This window comes from Archocentrus centrarchus, chromosome 20, assembly GCF_007364275.1.
Source record: "Archocentrus centrarchus isolate MPI-CPG fArcCen1 chromosome 20, fArcCen1, whole genome shotgun sequence".
Lineage (NCBI taxonomy): Eukaryota > Metazoa > Chordata > Actinopteri > Cichliformes > Cichlidae > Archocentrus > Archocentrus centrarchus.
The window spans coordinates 28740940-28759836 of NC_044365.1; the positions used below are offsets into that span (position 1 = coordinate 28740940).

An 18897-nucleotide genomic window follows, 5' to 3' on the forward strand; every position below is an offset into this window, starting at 1 on the left:
TTTTTTAAAGAAAATATTTACTGGGACCCTTCAGATTCAGGGGAGTTGCAAGCAAGATAGTCAACAGATATAATCACAACATCCTGATTTATTAATCAATATAGAGTGTGTTTTTATGTACAGACATGGATGAAGCTCATAACAGACACAAGAGAGAAATACAGTTACGAGGACGTATATATAGCTTCAATGTTAAAAAAAAAATCTAAACCAAATTTTTTAAAAAACAAAAGTTTTTGGATGTAGGGAGGAGACCATATCATGGTAACCAATCACCATCCTCCCCATCAAGCACTTTCCCAAGGTCCTCCTTGTTTCTGAGGCTGCTGAGCAGCAGCTCCAAAGTCCTGACGACAGGCATCCCATCGCTGCCCAAAGCCTCCAGACTGCTGTGCCTCTTCCCGAAGCGCCCAATAGGTCTCACCCCACGCCCCACATACCAGAATGGGTCTATCTCTGGACCTGGACACCACGCAGAGACAAATGCATCAGTGGCACATAAAGCAAAGCATGCATATAAGATATTAATGGCTAGGTCTGAAAACAGAATTCATATTTAGGAAAATGTTGGTGAAAAACTCTGTCAGAGCAGGAACTGTGAGTGCAGCCTAAAAACAGCATTTTTGCCTTTTTTGTGCGTGTGTGCCTTTAATGTGCCTTTTAATAATAAATATCCAGTGTAGGAGAGCCAGTGTTAATGATCTGAAAATGATCAAATTATTTGTTATCCCACAAGGACACTCTACCTTTGCATTTGATGGCTGATTAAAGGTGGAAAACAGGTTAGTGTTCCCTCACTCTGAATTAAACTGTCTAATTAACCAAATCGGTTTAAAGTCTAATAACAGCCTACTTTACTGTAAGTCTCCTGACATGCAGAGGTAAATAACAGACACAATATCTTTAAACTTAATAACTGTAAAGAATTGTACAAAATTTTAAAGGAATAATAATTTTAAAAAAAAATCTCAGATATTAAGCTTGATATCATAAATCATGGCATTTTGCTTTTGTTTTGTCTTGAGCGTAAAAACGGAATGATTAAACAAAAATACTTCTTACTTCTGTTGTCTACATTATGAACAATGTGGAAATCGTGCTCCACTGTGGTGCTGTGAGCGCGGCTGAAGCTGGAGGAGAGGAGGAGGAGCAGCGCCAGAGCTGCGGGCAGCCAGCGGCTTGTCAGGACGCAGCGCCGAACATCAGCCGCTCTCGCGGGCAGCATGCTGTGGTGTCGCTCAAGGCACTAAAAACAGAAGAGGGACGTTGTTACGAGTAACTTACCATTTTTGAGAAGACACTGAAAACAGTTGCTAGTCAGCCAAAACCAAGGAAAGAATGAGCCTGACATAATTAGAGATCAAAAACACTTAAAGTCGCGTAAACTCGTAAAAAATAAAATAAATTGCCTTTTTTGAGCGCTATAGTAAAACTTTCCTTCCCGATCGCGAAACACAGTTTCAAGTAGGATTAAGTATTTTAAACCTCAGGACAAAGCACCGACACTAATCAGATAACTTGAATTTAATAATCCTGAATGATGCCCATTGAAAACTCAATATCATTTTCTTTGTGCTTGCTAAAAGACACAAACGCCTTGGGATTATGTGTGGGTTATAACATTATAATTAGCCACCTTATTTAAGAGCAAGCAGTCCAGTTGTAGTTACAAAAGGTGTAACAAATCCATCTAGAGAATGTAAATATCACTAAGCATAATTTGGTATCCTTATTTTGCATGTGTCTGCCACATGCAAAATGTAAATCCCAAATGGCAAATACTTACCCTGAACTTTGGTAACAGGCTGAGGTCAGTTGGTGGACGTCTGAAGTCTTTATTGCTGTCAGGTGTGCCCCAGCTTATATATATATATCCATGCTGCCCATGAGGTTGTTGGATGATGAATCAAGAACGTCAGTCAGCCACAGTGATCCCAGACTACTGGATGCATCACCCTTCCTCTGCTCCTCCCACTCTTTAAACCCCCCCTCATCCTTTTGGAGGTTTGCTTTCAGAGTTTTCCTGATGTCTGTCACGCAGCAGAGCAGTCCATCAGCTAGTCAATGACATGCAGACACCTTTGAATTTGTGAACACGGGGAGACCCACCAGTTCAAGTAGGTCTGTGAGACAATGACCCGGAACTGTGGTGGGCGTTTTTTGATGAGCCTTTCATCAATCAGCTTGATAGGGACAGGGCAGGACACAATCAACTGCTGCAAAATGCTTAGTATTCTTGGTCAAGCTGTCTTCTCACAAGCTTTAGGAACTGCCTCTGAAAATCCACATACACTCACAGTGCTACAACACCAGTCACTCATTCTATGCAGAGCTCATATAACACTGATACTGAAAGTATGAGTGTCAACAAAACCACAAAAGGAAGACGTCAGTCTATATGCATGCCACCAGAAAGTACTGAAAGGTGACAGTGATGAATCGCAAGTGAGAGGCTGTAGTGAGGAGAGATTTTTGAATGTATTCAGGTGTAAAGGTGCCTCGGGGCTCAAACCAGCATCTGTAAAGGTCAAGAAAGTGTAATATAAATTGCTTTGAATTTGACCGTGCAGCTTAACTGTAAGAAGGCATGTTAATCCCTTCTGTTCGATATATTGAGGACACATGTCATTATCTATATGTTGGGAATCCCAGATCTGACAGTAAATAAATTCTGCCTCTGTCCCTGAGTCAGATTTGATGGATGAATCTGATCAAAGTAAAATGTTGCGCGTGAGTTTTTCACAAAATAGAAACAATATAGAGTATATGTTACATATATGTGTGTGTGTGTGTGTGTGTGTGTGTGTGTGCTTTGGACCCCTTTTGCCTTCAGAACTGCCTTAATTCTTCATGTTGTAGTTTCAACAAGGAGATTTTGGTCCATATTGACATGATAGCATCACACAGTTGCTGCAGATTTGTCGGCTGCACGTTCATCTCCCATTCCATCACATCCCAAGGGTGCTCCATTGGATTGCGATCTGGTGACTGTTGAGGGCATCTGAGTACACTGAACTCACTGTTATGTTCAAGAAACCAGTTTGAGATGGTTTGAGCTTTGTGACACGGTGCATTATCCTGCTGGAAGCTGCCATCAGAAGATGGGTGCACTGTGGTCATAAAGGAATGGACATGGTCAGCAACAGTACTCAGGCAGGTTGTGATGTTTAAACAATCTTCAGTTGGCAATAAGTGGCCCACAGTGTGCCGTCACCATTACAGCACCACCACCAGCAGCAGACTGAACTGTGGATACAAGGCATGATGGACCAATGCTTTCATCCTCTTTATGCAGCAGAAATCGAGGCTCATCAGAACAGGCAGCATTTTTCCAGTCTTCTATTATCCAGATTTGGTGAGTCAGTGAAGCTGAACGGGTGTACCTAACAAACAGGTGTGCGTTATTTAAAACAACAAAATATATCTGTATTTTTTTTTTTTTGTCAGTTATGTTTATCAGTTATGCATCCATTCAAACAGACATCAAATAATTATTAAACTCCATCTAAAACTACCCACAATGTCACAGATGTCACGTGTTGACGTTCATGTACACAACTCCACCCTGAGGCGGTTCTTTTGTGCCCCTCCTACAGATTAGAGCAGCTATAATTGCGTCATGGCTGAGATCAGATTGTATGTTGCAGAGTGTGGCTGCAGTAATGAGAAGATAACAACCTGAGGATGTGCAATCACAATACGGCACGGGAAAAATCCATAAATTATAAAGCAAATTGGATTTATGACAGGGAACCCTTATTTACCGGTGTCACCCTTCGATGCATTTTGGAGGCAAATACATTTAAAAAGGGCACAGAACAATGTCCTCATTTACTGATGTGCAAGGTTTCTCTCTTGCTGCTGTGATGGGTATTAACATTGTTTCCTCCCACCCAGATAATTGCCCCACAGTACATTTTCCTGCCTGAAAGCATCAACACACTACGTTGCGGTATTTTTTCATTTTAAACTTTTCTCTCATGATTGTGGTCACAGGTCCTGGAGTCATCAGTGATTCAAATAAAATTCTTCACGTTTGACGCATTAGGCTGATTCTTGTCTCATCAGCTCCTGACTGAACTGCTTCACCTGGACTTTGTTGTTTGTGTTACAGTAAATGGAAGTTCGATCAAGTCACAGCACTGGGTAACCAGCCAGGCTTCCTGCTCCATGATACACTACGAGTAAAATGTTTGTAGGATCAATGTATGTTAATGCTTTATAAATAACAAATCAGTAGAGGTATTTCAGCCAGCAAACTAACAGCGATGTGGCCTTTGTATTGAAATTGTTTTCCCTCAATAAAGGCAAAGGCCCAGTGGCCTAATGGACAAGGCATCAGCCTCCGGAGCTGGGGATTGTGGGTTCAAGTCCCACCTGGGTCAGGATTTGCATTTGCAAGTATCTTATAAATGCTCATGCTTGTTCTCTTAAGATTTGACAATCTAAATAATTTCCCTTCTGTGGGGGGTGGTACGTTCACTGACCATACTTGGTTTAAAAAGGAAGCATATGGAGCTTTAGTTACTCAAACTTTGTTTCACATCACACAGACATCTCAGGGGCAACAAGAACATAAAACATTTTCTTTCTCTGAGGACATAAATATTTTAAAAGTAAACCATTAAACTGATGGCTGGCAAATGTTTTCTGTTGAATGTCACGAAAGACATTTTCAGGCCATCAAATAATGGCATATTGACAGGACAAAGAGGCCAGTGGCCTAATGGACCAGGCATCAGCCAGACTTTATGGGTTCACATCCCACCTGGGTCCAATAGTAGTTTAATCTCACAAAAGTACTCTCTTAAAACTAGTCAAGTCTTAGACTCTTAGTCCCAGGGTGCTGGTATAAGTCACTGTTGGTGTTTAAGTTAAAATAAAATAAATACATTTGTACCTCAGAATTGACATGCATCTTTTTGTTGTTGTTGTTGTTATTCATTAAAATTCAAAATAGTACATAAACAAGTTTGAATTAATATTTAATGTAAAAATGAAAGTTACTGCCACATATTTAACATGTTTTTCTTACATTTTTAAATTTAAAAAGTAAATATGCATGCAAAACAGCCAGAAACATGTGCAAGGGTCAAGGCAAGCAGAAATCACAAACTCTGACTGTTGCCCTTTACCAAATTTAGTTCATGACCAAATTTTGCCTGTGTGTGATAGTGTATGTTCAGACAGTAAATTAGAGCCATCACAGGTGCAAATGCCCAAAGACATTAGCAGCTACTTTTATCTTGATGTGCTCTTCAGCAGCAAAAAGCTTGGTTGCACCTTCCTCAGGCAAAATAATCCTAAGAAACACAATGACATTTTCAGTTATGAAGCACGGACTGTCACTATACCAAACATGTGTGACATTTGTGTTTTATATAGATAAAATCTAACTTTAATGCATCTTGATATTAGGCTTTTTTTTTCTTGTCAGTAGTCTACTGTAACCTGGTTCCCCACTTCAGACACATGGAGATACTGCTACATACTACACTGAAACACATTTGTTTTAAGAAACACCATTAAACTAAGCCAACAATTATTTTATTTTACCAACAAGAGCATTTGCTGGATAAAGCTTGTGAACCCTTTGCAAATTCTTGCATTTCTGTGTAAATATGAACTAAGACATCACTGGATTTCACACTAAAATCAGTTCTATGGCCTGTATCTGCTCTTACATGATGTGACCTGTGTGCAGTGTGTGGATCCTCCTAAAGGCTCTCCTTGCCATGACTGTAGGTCCAGATTGGAGTATGAGCACTTGTGGATCAGATTCCAGTAAGCAAAAGTGCCAACAACAAATGTACCTTCTTTTCATTGTATTTGTTTATTTTTATGTAGCTGCACCTACATATCAATCCTAATGCTTTTTAGGATTTGGTGTATTAATACAACTCTTGTGGTACACTTGCTATTAATGGTACTTGTGTCTTTTTCACAAAGATGGGTGAAACTGTTTAATGTAAAATAAAATAAAATAAAATCAGTTCAGTCATAAGATTATATATCTCTGTTTTAACAGAATGCAATTATTCTCTAACTGTAAAATAGATAAATAAAAACTGCTGGGATTAAATACCAAAAAAGGTTCAGATTTTCAAAAAACAGTACAATTTCTCAGTTTAATATATGATACGTCTCTTTTGTTCTATATTTAATCCCCCAATCTCTCTCTCACGCGCACAATTTTAAATAATTATGCATATAAATTTTTTTTTAAAAGAAATGTTCATTAAATTTTCACAGAAATTAGTTATTTAGAAGATAGTGGGAGCACCCATCCAGCTTTTTGCTGTAAACGGGATGCTTTGCTGCCTCTTTGTGGTCAAATACGCACATAGACTGCACACATGTGTGAGTTTACTGTATCGCATTGAAACCACCGACCGATTAACAGCATATATCACTCAAATCGAAATATATCGAGATAAAACAGTCTGTTAAGAGAGACGGGAGAAACTAATCACCCGTGCAGCTAATAAAAGAAACAGCGTTCACGTGATTCATAAATATTACAGCGACATACGTCACCACCTGAGGAACGCATGCGCGAGGTGAAATGAAAGCAAGCAGCAACATAGCGTAACCAGTACAAAACTACTACCATAACCTTGGCTTTGGGGCGGTTTCGTATGGGACTACAGACAAAGGTACTTTATTTAGAAGCCAAAATAAGACACCCCGAATCTGCCTGAAATGGAGCTTTAGCGAAATCAGAAGAGAGAAGTGAAACATCGCTCGGGTTGGACTTTTTGGAAGTGGCTCTAAATAGTTCTCTGACTCTACGCACTTGCTTCCTGTTGACACGGACCCCATCAAATAACCAGCGACACCACACGCTCAAAGAAATGTAAAAGAGGCGAAAGTGGAGGCCAGGTAACAACGCGGGACAGGAGGTAAACAACCCGACAGGACTCCGCTGGCATTGTTTTCTACATGAGTCTTCGGGCAGGATGTCGCTAAGTTCAGGCGGCTGGGCTCACCCACCCCCCGACCACACACCGGACCAGTCCGCCGCTCTCCCCAGCCACTATGCGGCCTCGCAGGCACAACTTGGCTGCCACACCGTCCTCATGTCGGTTCGGGTGTCAGTGTGCCATTCTGGTATTCGGCCGCTGTGTCTTCCGGGAGCAGGTGATGAGTCACTCCGCCTGCAGCTCAGCATGGACCCGGGGAAATCCGGGGAATTCCGGCTGTCGGTTCTGGAGAGCAGCGGGACTGGACGGAGTGTGGTGAGTTCACAGCAGTGCTTGTTGTTGTGTGTGTGTGTGTGTGTGTGTGTGTGTGTGTGTGTGTGTGTGTGTGTGTGTGTGTGTGTGTGTGTGTGTTAAGCACATTATTAACAGGCTGTTAAACAATAATAGTAAGGAGATTTATTCTAGATGTCTAGAGTCAGTACAAGGCTTTATGTTACCCAGACTTCATTTTAATGAGCACCACGTCAAAGTAGTGCAGTGAGTTACAAATTTCTGGCTGGTCTAGGAAATCCCCACAGACCTTTCTGGTTCTTAAGTGGCTTATGGAAAGACTCTACCCATGACAGCGTGATTTAGTGATTATAATATGTGAAATATTAAATAAAATGACTAAATAAAAGTTGTTTTGGGTTTTTTTTTGTAGGTATAATCATTTCAACCATTCTTTTGTGGAATTTGCGATTTTTGTGCAGTTGGAGCCCCTGTGAAGCAAATGAATGTTTGTCCACAGTTTCTTGGCACAGGTTGTGTTTGAGTTTGTGTTTTTAAAGGGCACCTGTGACCAGGGGGTGGAAACAGGTTCCAGCCACTGTGCTTGCAAGCAAATATTATGTTTTATACATAAGTGTATAGTTTTATATATGTTTATTTTAGCTAACTACATTTTTTCTTTTACAGTATACGGGAAATTAAAGATTTTAGGCAAACCCACCATACAGTGACACCCATGGTTGCCTTTGATTTCCTCTCTTATTCTTGTGCTCTCTTCTTTACATTTCAGACCATCACTGAGTTTGATTTGAGGAACGTAAACTATGAAGTGAAGTCGCCAAAGTGTCACGAGCTGAGTTTGGCTGCTCCTCCACACGATCGCATCAGCTTCAACTTCCGCTGCGAGCAGGAAGCCCAGGAGTGGGCTACTGTGGTGATGTCGTCACTTAGAGAAGCACACAGAGGTCAGTCACCCATGAAAGCAAACACTTACTGGTTTGACTTTTTTACATGACAAACACAGCTACAGATATTCAGCCTTGCAGCAAAGTAATTTGACCATTTTCAAATCTGCATTAAAATGTTGTAGGATGCTTTTGTTGTCCTCGTCCGAGCTGTACTGAATGTGTGCAAATTAATGTGGGAATTTGGCAGTGTTCAGCATCACTGCTGTCAAGCTCAACCTTCCAAGCTTCATCAGTCTAACTCTAACCAGACTATTATGATAAACCTCAAATTGTCTCATAGACTTTGTGTAATATTCATAAACCTAGTAGGCTAATAATGAATACAGTATGAAGAAAAAACATGAGTCACATCCACGTTTGCTGTGACCTACCTTTCACTCAACTTCTCCTACATATGTGGAAGGTGTGTTGTTCCAAATGGCTTTCTGAACTGCCCAGACTGGATCTGTGTGAACCGAGCGCTCTTTGTTCTCCTCGGGGCTAAAGATAGTTCTTTGTGCCTCTGGCTGCATGTTTGATGTTTCACAAAATCCAATCAAACTGATTTATTTAAGCAGCTTTTAAAACAACCAGAAATATGCAAAAAGCAAAATTGTACAGCTGAACCGTACAAGATAAACGTGACCTATGAAAACTATGAATTGATTTAATCAACTCAGCATGAGGGAGATTCGTAGGACGTGCATGAAGAGCAGTTTGTCCTTGCTGGTCTGCGCAGCTGCACAACAGAGTAGTGCTCAAACAATGGGGACGTCTCTTTCTGAAAAAGTGCAGCATTGTGTGTGTGACTGGCACACAAGTGGAAGTGATGGTCTGATATACAAATTAGCCCTAAGGCAGCAAGCACAGCACTTTCTTCATGACTCCATACGTTGCCCTGCTTCCTCTGTGGCCTCAACTTACACAAGCATCATGATATAGATACAGGAAACTCACCGCCAGCACCCACTCTCAGTCAACACTGGAAATTTGGCAAGTTTCTTGTAGGATGTTTCAGAGCTGAATGTGTTTTGTTTGTGTCTTTCTTGTTTTTTTGTATCTGTTTAGTTAAAATACTTTTTGTTCTGGATTTCAAATTTCCATATTGGCAGCCTCCCCTCACCATAACGAGCCACAGCAGCCCCCCGATGGTCTCCATCAGCAGAGCACGCTGGCTTTGCAGCGAACAGGTGCGTGCGTGACACCTTTGTGTCCATTTTTATTTGTTCATTTATTTGTTGTTAACACCCTTCTGAACTCTGTGTGTGTGTCTCTCTGTGTTTCATTGTGTGCGTATTTTGTGATCCATCTGTAGAGGACACTTGTATAGAGCTCACCAGAGCCATAGAAGCAGGTGACATGAAGTCTGCTTCTGCCGTTGCTGCTACACTCGCCCTTCAGCGTGCAGCACTTAGGATCCAGCCTTCCACCAGAGACCACGAATACAGTGAAGTCAAGTAGGAACATGAGTATCCATTTTGATTTCAATATTTCACAGTGCAATCGATAGTCAATGGTTTTATGTTTCAAAAATATGATGTAATCTTGACTGTTGGCCTGGGTTTCATCTTCTCTCACAGTTTGGCTGTCATAGTGGAGGATTCTTCCTCATCCTGTTGTGTCACTGTGAAAGTTTTCCCACACATGACTACTGCATCGTTGAAACAGCAGGTTAATATCACATTTTCCTTTCGCAGTGTAATCGTTGTTCTGCCTCGCTGTTAATGTTTCTCTCTTTTATTGTCATTCTCTCTTTTTTTTTTTTGGCTCCCGTTCCTTTCCAGATGTTTCTCGAATACGGCTTTCACCCACGAGTGCAGCGCTGGGTGATTGGCCAGTGCTTGTGCTCCGACCAGCGCTCTCTCGCCTCATATGGTGTTCGTCAGGACGGTGACACAGCCTTCTTGTACCTCTTGTCAGCTCGCCATGCCCGCTTGACCCCCCAGGCCCTCCAGCAGGATCAGGAGAGCATCCTCCTCCTCAGCCCTTCATCTCAGTCTTTTCAAAACCCGTCACTCCCTGCTACCTCTGCAAACGGCCCCGCATCTCAGGAGTGGAGGCCTTACACCACACTTCCTTCTAGGCTCCGTAGCAGTAGCAAAACTGGTAAGATCTGGGTTCTTCACAGTCAGTTATGTCAAATCTGAGTTTTATCAATCAGAATTACACATGTATATTTGTTGTAAAAGACCAGCTGGTGTATTATATTCTAATAATCCATATGTTATCCTAGTAGGAGGTGAGTCTTCCCACAAAAAAAGCAAAGGTGACCTGATTTAAATCTGGAACATCTCCTGTTTAAGATGGTGTTCTTGTGCGCCTCTACCCTGCTTCCAGAGCTCCACCTATTTTAGATTGGTTCCTTGAAGTCCTGTTCATACGATCTGCAAGTGTGCATCTGTAATGTGTGCCGGATCTGTTTTGAGGAAGAAGACAGAAAGTAGGGCTCATGACTGTGCAGTGTGTGCTGCCCTCTCAGATGTTAGAGTAGAACGCTTGTGTTGACAGCCTGACGCTGAGGGAATAACGAGCATGCTCCTGGTCATGCTCCTGACCAGTTTGACAAAGAACTTAATATTTTGTCATGGAAAGTAGGTCACTGCACAGTTTATAAGAAGTGATCTAATAGCAGAAGTGTTTGAAGCTGCTCAGCGCTACCCAAGAAGACTAAAAACAGTGACCAAATTTGAATTAGGTATGGCTTTAGTTTTCCAGTGGCAGAGTGAAATCATTTAGTGATCTCACCGTGTATTACTTTGTAACACCATTGTCCTTTTATTGAATGAAAAAATGAATGTGAAGCAATCAGTGCCCTCCTAGACACTGTCCCATTGTTTGTCTGCATCCCTGTGTAATTTGTGCCCAAATAGCAAAACTGTAATTCGGCAGGGTAACCAGAAAAGTAATGACGACTCAGTTTAGATGTACTTAGCTGTGTAATAAGCCCATATTATGAATCCATGCATACATTTCATGTTTGTGTGTTGTCCAACCTGATGACTTATATTAGATAGTGACGTTCAATTGATATTATATTTTAATAAACATTAAAGTCCTGCAGCTGTTTGTCCTACTTTAATGGGACAAATTGCAGCGGTTTGGCTGTAAAGTAGGACAAACAGCTCAACTTTCTAACAAAGAACACTTTTACTGCTGCACGATTTTTATATATATATATTTGCCCCTGCTACTTTTATGAATCAAAGCCATTCACACTTATTGCTTTGTCCCTTTTTTCTCCTTAAATGTCTCAGGTGGATCAGAAAGACAAACCATCAGAGATCTCATCAACCTAGAGATGCCCCAGCTTGATGAAGCACTGCGCTCAAACACGCCGCCTACCCAGGTAACGTAATTTATTTTCAGTGTTCCTTTTTTTAATGCTTTGATAAGCCTATCGAGGACGTACACTCTGAAAGCAAACGGTTAGGTTCAGAAAGGCAAAATAATGTAAAGAATAACTGCACTAATCGGGCTTTTCAGGGTTGGTCGTGTCCCTCTTGCACCTACATTAATAAACCTACGCGGCCGGGCTGTGAGATCTGCAGTACAAACCGACCTGAGAACTACGTTATCCCGGGGGGTTATCGACCTGATACACTGGAGCTCAGACGAATCCAGAAGGAGAAGGAGGCTATCAGACAATACCATCAGGTATTTAAAAAAAAAGAATACGCTCACACAGGCATGCAGTTTTAATCATACACATACACACTTTCACATGGATATGCTTAATGTGATTTCTGGAATACAACAGGGTGATGGACATGCAAAGCTCAATTAAAAAATACAGTGAGGGAAGGACACAGTTTAGCCAAATAATATTTTGTATACATTTTTTAAAAAGTGCAAAGCAACGCAGAGCTCCAAATTAAACAAAATGCTCAAAACGAAACCGGTAATATGAAGAGGGTGATATTTATTATTTAAAAATCTGATAACAGTGATATTTGAATTGAAACTTTCAGGCTCTCTCAGGTTGACTCTCTTCTCTTCTGTCTCTGTTTTTTGAAGGAGAAAGGGAGAAGAGAGGAGCTGAGGAGTGCAGGGCATCAAAACAACTCACTCCTGTTTAACCTGGACCAGGACTACTGAACATACAGACACAGGCAGACATACACTTCATGCTCACTTCTGTCCTTGAAGCACCATTTTCACTGCAGACACTGAATTTCACATTAAAAAAAAAAAAAAGCACCACACACAATCTTGTGACTATATGCATGCACACATGCATGAGTTTAATTTTTGTCATTTTCTGATTCTTACGTCCTGAGGTTGAATGTAGTTTAAAGAGCTTTGAGGATCTCTGTCACCCCTGAAGTCCTTTTAAGCCTCATTCCCTCCTCAGCACGCAGATTCATGCATTGGTTGCATCCCAGATTTGCATATCCATAAGATCCTACAAGCTGTATGAGAACGTGTTTTCATTTTCACAATATCTGAAAATGTGCAAAGATTGCTCTGACTGGGCAGCAATGCTGACAGTGACCAGCAGGTTTTTAAAAATCTGTCAGGGTTGTTTTTACATTTTTACCCGTGTGTGTGTGTGTGTGTGTGTGTGTAGTATAAGACTTGGCTCATGTTGACCATCCGGAGTGAGTGGCAATCAGACAATCATAATCACTGCAGTCTGTCACGAACCGGACTGCACGGCCATGACAGAAAATGAAGATGCACAGAAATGCCACTTAAAAGGTGTTTTATTTTAAATTAAAGGAACAGAAACAGAACTCAAACCAATCATGATATGTGTGGTCAGGACAATCAGTAGCCAAAGTAGTGTCTCAAGGAGGAGAGCCTCTCATCAACTGACCTGTGAGAACTTGTATAGAGCACTGGCACACAATGGGCCCAGGTGTTGCCAGTGTCACTGATTAACAAACGAGCCACTCCAGCCCTCCGATGCTTGCAGGAGACCTGCTACACAAGCAGGCCAAAATAAAGGCAGGGCAGAGTGGGTCGTCACAAGTCTTTCAACATAAAGTGGCTTTTTAATATACTCCATAAGAGCAATAGTTGCCACTAAATTGAATGTAAGAGTCTTTAATTTTGCACTGCAATTGTATATACTCTGAATGGATAAAAATAAAAGGTTTTGACTCAGTGTGCTTGTCTGTATTTGTGTATGTGAGGATTCTGAGCATTATTAAGCTTAATATGCTATTTATAAGAAAACCTGGAAGGACATCGTTTACAGAACTCATGTTTACTCCTCCCTTCCCTCCCCCAACAACACCGCTCCTTCTTCAAGGCGAGGGAAGAGGAGCGAAGGCAGAATTTTGCCCGGCTGGTGATGATGGATGGTCAGGACCTGGTGCCTAACCCTGAGTCTGTGGAGTGCAGGATCTGCTATGCAGGCCTACAGCCGGGAGAGGGTGTGCTGCTGAGGGAGTGTCTCCACTGTTTCTGCAGGTAGAATTGAGGAATGGTGGTTGGGAGGTGTTTTTGTCTGATTGAATAACTTGGGTGACTTTTCTGTGTTTGTGTGCGTACCTGCTTAGAGAGTGCTTGTGCTCCGTCATTATGCTAAGCGAGGAGCCCGAGGTGTCCTGTCCCTACAGAGATGACACATACTCCTGTTCCTGCTTCCTGCAGGAGAGGGAGATCAGAGCTGTGAGTGCCACCAACTAACAGCTTCAGAAACACCATTTTAAGATTTATTTTTTTAAACTACAGTGATAGCACACAATCACCATTTCCTTACCGTTTCCTGGTGACAGTTGGTTCCTGCAGCCGAGTATGAACGCTGGCTGCAGAGGGGTCTTTCAGTGGCAGAGTCCCGGTGTGAGGGCAGCTATCACTGTGCTACTCCTGACTGTCTGGGCTGGTGTGTGTATGAGGATGCTGTCAATGTCTTCCACTGCCCTGTCTGCAAGAAACACAACTGCCTGATCTGCAAGGTATAAATCATACACAGTATATACTTTATAAAACAGGATTTGATCATTTATTCCTGTCTTAGGGTGCTTGAACATGTGATGCTCTAGATGTGCACATATACTATACATAAAGATACTGATTTGAACCTTGGGCTAATTAATTAGTAATAATAACTTCTGTTAGAGTGGATTCTGCCAGGAGCAGTTCATTTTAATTGCACATTGGGCTTGTAAAAGTGAAAAATGTATAAATAAAAGAATACATACATGAAAAAAGTTTGAATATTCACGTTTCTAACTGGTTTGGTTGCCTCAGGCTAACTGCTGGTTGAAGACAGAAATGTTTCTTTAAAGCGGGCCTGTTATGCTCATTTCCAGCTGCATATTTTTATTAGATTTTGTGTGACGCTCCTAGAGTGCTTTGCATAATTTACAGTTTTTAAAAAATCCTTATTTATTCATCTTTTTCTTTTCTCCTCAGGCTATCCATGAGGGAATGAACTGTAAGCAGTACCAGGATGATCTCACAGCACGTGCTATCAATGACTCTGCTGCTAGAAGGACAACACATCTACTAAATGTGAGCTAGGACAGACATACAGCTATGGTCTGAAGTTTACGTCCACTCATCATGGGCAAGAATGTCATCGTAATTTTGGGCTTTTGATGATTTCTTTGAACTTTTCTTTTTCCATGGTGGAATGATTGTACAGCACACATCTTTAATGATTTTAAAAAACAAGAATTAGGTTCACAAATTTAAATTTATTTTTGGATTTTCTCTAATCCACACAGGGTCAAAAGTATGCATACAGGTTAAATGTCCCTTAGCAAGTTGTACTTTGACCAGAAGCTTCTTAGTAGCCATCAGCAATCTTCTGGCATATTTATGGCTGGATATTTGACCACTCTTCTTAGCAGTTAGCAGATTAATTACTGGAATTAATTTAAATTAGTTAGTTTCCTGGTACAGACCCAGCTTTTAAGCATAGCCCACAAATTTTCAATAGGGTTGAGGTCGGGGCTTTGTAAAGGCAACTCCAAAGGCTTAATATTAGCCTACATCAGGGATCCTCAAATCCAGGCCCTGAGGGCCGGTGTCCTGCAGGTTTTAGATGATCCAACACACCTGAATCAAGTGGCTGAATTACCTCCTCAGTATGCAGTCAAGTTCTCCAGAGTCCTGCGAATGACTTCTATATTTGACTCAGGTGTGTTGAAGCAGAGACGCATCTAAAAGTTGCAGGACACCGGCCCTCGAGACCTAGATTTGAGGATCCCTGCCCTACATTCTCCATCCCAAAACCAGTTCTGATGTGTGTTTGGGATCATTGTCCTGTTGGAAACACCAAACTGTCTCCAAATGTCAACCGTCTAGTAGTTGATTTGAGGTGTAGGTGAAGAATTTGGAGGTAGTCCTCCTCCTTCATCAACGATGCACCAGCAAAACAACCCCAGAGCATGATGCTGCCACCACCATACTTCACCACCATTCTCTCCATATATATATATATATATATATATATATATATATATATATATATATATAAAATATTTGAGTCTGTGTGTATACGTTTCACCCTGTGTGGATCAAAGAAAATCCAAAAATAAATTGGAATTTGTGCACTCAGTTCCTGTTTTTTAAAGTAATCAAATATGCATGCTGTGCAGTCATTCCACCCTGGAAAACAGTTCAAAGAAATTATGCCCATGATGAGTGGATATAAACTTATAACCATGACCATCTGTACAGTATGTGTGGTGTGAAAGAGTTCTGTTTTCCGCTGTTCTTTAATGCACAGTCTTACAGATGTGTTTTCCTCTACTGATAAACAGTTAATGGCTTTGTGCTCTATATTTGTACAGACAAACTGACAAATACTGGTGCCTTCCACATCCTCTTATCTCATATTCTGTCTCCCTTTTTCTTGTTCTCATTTTATGTCTCACAAACAGACTCTTGTGCAGTCAGGGGAAGCCATGCGCTGTCCCCAGTGTGGCATCATTGTGCAGAAGAGGGATGGGTGTGATTGGTTGCGCTGTACTGTCTGTCACACTGAGATCTGCTGGGTAACCAGAGGGCCCCGCTGGGGGCCGAGGGTATGAAATCTTTTTTGTTTTATATCCTCAAACTATATCAACCTAACAATTTATTCATCCCCTAAATCACAACTGATGCTGGCTTTATTCATTAACATTGGTCATATAGAATCAATGAATATCCATCTAGAAAGACTCCAAGGCCTTATTTTCCTCCAAAATGTGTTCCTGACTCTCATTCTGTTGCTTTTAAAGGGTCCTGGAGACACCAGTGGAGGATGTTGTTGCAATGTCAACAACCAGAAATGCCACCCTAAATGCCAAAACTGCCACTGAGAGGGCAAAGATGGGTCAGATTGGCCGACTGAATGAGTGACTGAACTTGGAAAAAAGCTGCTCTCTCAATAGCACGAAAGACTGAGAATTATTATTAAGCTATATTTAATACAAACCTGTGCAGGATTTATACATTAAATACACACTGAGATCTTTAATCAGCACATCTCTAAGTATCACTTATTTCACTGGAATCAGAATAACAGAAATGATATTTTTACCTCTCACAAATAAGAAAATGCAGTTCGTTAACGTGTCACATCTGACTGCAATGAAGATGAGTATTTACTTTGAACGCATGTAGTGCCTTTTCAAACATGTTTGCACAGCAGATGTAGCAATATAAGTGTGTTACTTTCAGCTTTAGCAGTTACACACCTGGATGCATTACATAAAAACTGAAGTGGCCTTATTCTTGTGCACAAAAGTGCTAGCAGGATGCTTTTGAGTTCTCTGAAAGAAATAAAAATGTGACAATTTCCGGTTGTGTTCTTGTCATGCAGGTTTCTGCGTGCAGATAGATGAATTTTGGGGTACCGAGTTACATATAGAAGCATTTCTTTCTGTGTGTGTGTGTGTGTGTGTGTGCGTGTAATGACTGTGTGTGTGCCTTACCACCAAAGATGTTTGAACTGAAACAGCTGTGTCTGTGATTCATTTGATACGGATGCTGCCTGAGAGAAACCAGGCTGTTTTGACTGTTTTATTACACACAATTCTGTGTTTTACCAGAAACTGCACTGCTCACATTTGAGTATTATGTGACGACATCACCAATAAATGGCAAAGTGTTCTATATAGTCAAAAATTGATTAAGCTAATATTTTCTGTAAGGGGAGGCACATGTGAACACCTTTTGTCGATAAGCTTATATTCCTGTAAAAGACCTTGGGTATAATAAAGTGAAATATAGAGACAATATCCAGCATATATAATAGTTTTTCAATTCTACGTGAAAGTGCTGCATCTGTGTTTGGAATATACTGTTATCCATACATGCATCAATGCTCTTCACCATTTAAAAACAAACAAACAAACACATAAGTTTGAAATTCTTGAGTATTCCCTCAACTACACTACTGCCCAGAACTGATAGCCAGGAACAGATCCTCACTCTTACCTGTGTGTAAAAGTCAGCACTGTGTTGCTGATTTTCTGTTGTGCCTTAATGATAAATAAATACCATTTAAACTCACAGATGTGTTTGCGAGTGTTTTCATTTGGAACTGAGTGAATGAACAGGACCTGTTTTCTAGTTATTTGGTAAAGTGAAAGCTGGAGTCCCTGCCCAATTTTAAACAGTTTGTAAGTGTTGAAAGACTTTATTTTTTTTTATTTGTGTGAGTAAATTTAAAAGGCAGGTGGGTCTGTTAAATGGGTTCATTTACATTGTGTAGCTACCAGAGAGAAAACTATTACTGTAATAGCAGTTAATTTCAAATAGCCCTACCACTTTCTTCTTCCTTCAGCTGCTCCCTGTAGGGGGTCGCCAAAGAGGATCATCTGCCTCCATCTAACTCTATCCCTGGCATCCCCTTCTTCACCTCTCTTGTGAACTGTCTGTTTCTTTGGATGGTTGGTACCTCCACTACCTCTATTTCTTGTCTGTTCACCTTTCTATCTGTCTCCCTCTCTTTCAGACATGTATTCTGTCCTACGTCTACTGACTTTCATCCCTCTTCTCTCCAGTGCATCCCTCAACCTCTCCAGGCTCTCTACAGATCACAGTGTCATCTTCAAACAACATACTCCAACGAGACTCCTGCCTGACCTCATCTGTCAACCTGTCCATCACCATCACAAACAAGAAGGGGCTCAGAGGAGATCGCTGACATAATCCCACCCTCACCTTGAACCCGTGTGTTAATCTCACGCGACACCTCACCACTATCTTGCGGTCTTCATACATGTCCCGCACCATCCTCACATACTCCTCTGCCACTCCTGACTTCCACATACAGTGCCGCAGTTCCTCTCCTGGGACCCTCTCTCTCTACACTTCTCCATCAACACTCTCCAAGCAAACATCACATCTGTGGTGCTCTTTCTGTGTGACGCCATACTGTTGCTCACTGATCCTCACTTCTCCTTGTATGAATTGAGTTTTACGTGTTTGTGTGATCTTGTAAACTTGGAAATTGTTTGGTTACAAGTTGAAATAGAATGTCAATAATAATAATAATAATAATAAACAAGTCACCTAAATATATATGAACAGATATAACCTCCAACAATGCAGTTATAAAATAAGACTGATACCCAGGATGAATATGATTTCATGTTAGTTTTATACTTTCATTATGTTAAAATGTATTAATTTATTTAGAGTATTTATTATCAATTTCGTATATTTATTCAGATGGGACCACACACTCTTCTTTATAGACTTTTTTATGGGTCAAAGTTTTCAGCAATAGCCCTTTAATCAGTTTCAAGGTTATTACCGGAGTCCGCCATTGCTACAAGGGACTTCCTGCGTACCTTTACTCATATAAGCCC

At 41.0% G+C, this 18897-nt stretch overlaps 2 protein-coding genes and 1 non-coding gene across 3 annotated transcripts; 2 read left to right on the forward strand and 1 right to left on the reverse strand.

The window, feature by feature from the left end:
- Positions 1-248: 248 nt before the first annotated feature.
- Positions 249-1925, reverse strand: prlh2 (prolactin releasing hormone 2). Its single transcript, XM_030757245.1, has 3 exons — positions 1787-1925; positions 1063-1246; positions 249-462 (listed from the first exon to the last, which is right to left on the reverse strand). Exons 2-3 carry the CDS (start codon positions 1223-1225, stop codon positions 260-262), a joined length of 366 nt encoding a protein of 121 aa, XP_030613105.1. The 5' UTR covers positions 1226-1246; positions 1787-1925; the 3' UTR covers positions 249-259.
- Positions 1926-4312: 2387 nt separating this feature from the next.
- On the forward strand, positions 4313-4385 carry trnar-ccg (transfer RNA arginine (anticodon CCG)). Its single transcript has one exon. It is a non-coding gene; the product is annotated as a tRNA-Arg (tRNA).
- Positions 4386-6558: 2173 nt separating this feature from the next.
- On the forward strand, positions 6559-17595 carry shrprbck1r (sharpin and rbck1 related). The gene is made up of 14 exons (XM_030756859.1): positions 6559-7238; positions 7984-8158; positions 9253-9330; positions 9456-9597; positions 9721-9811; positions 9925-10246; positions 11395-11486; positions 11624-11794; positions 13395-13555; positions 13645-13756; positions 13864-14043; positions 14504-14602; positions 15979-16122; positions 16318-17595. The coding sequence occupies exons 1-14, from the start codon at positions 6960-6962 to the stop codon at positions 16396-16398; spliced, it is 2127 nt and encodes a 708-aa protein (XP_030612719.1). The 5' UTR covers positions 6559-6959; the 3' UTR covers positions 16399-17595.
- Positions 17596-18897: the final 1302 nt, after the last annotated feature.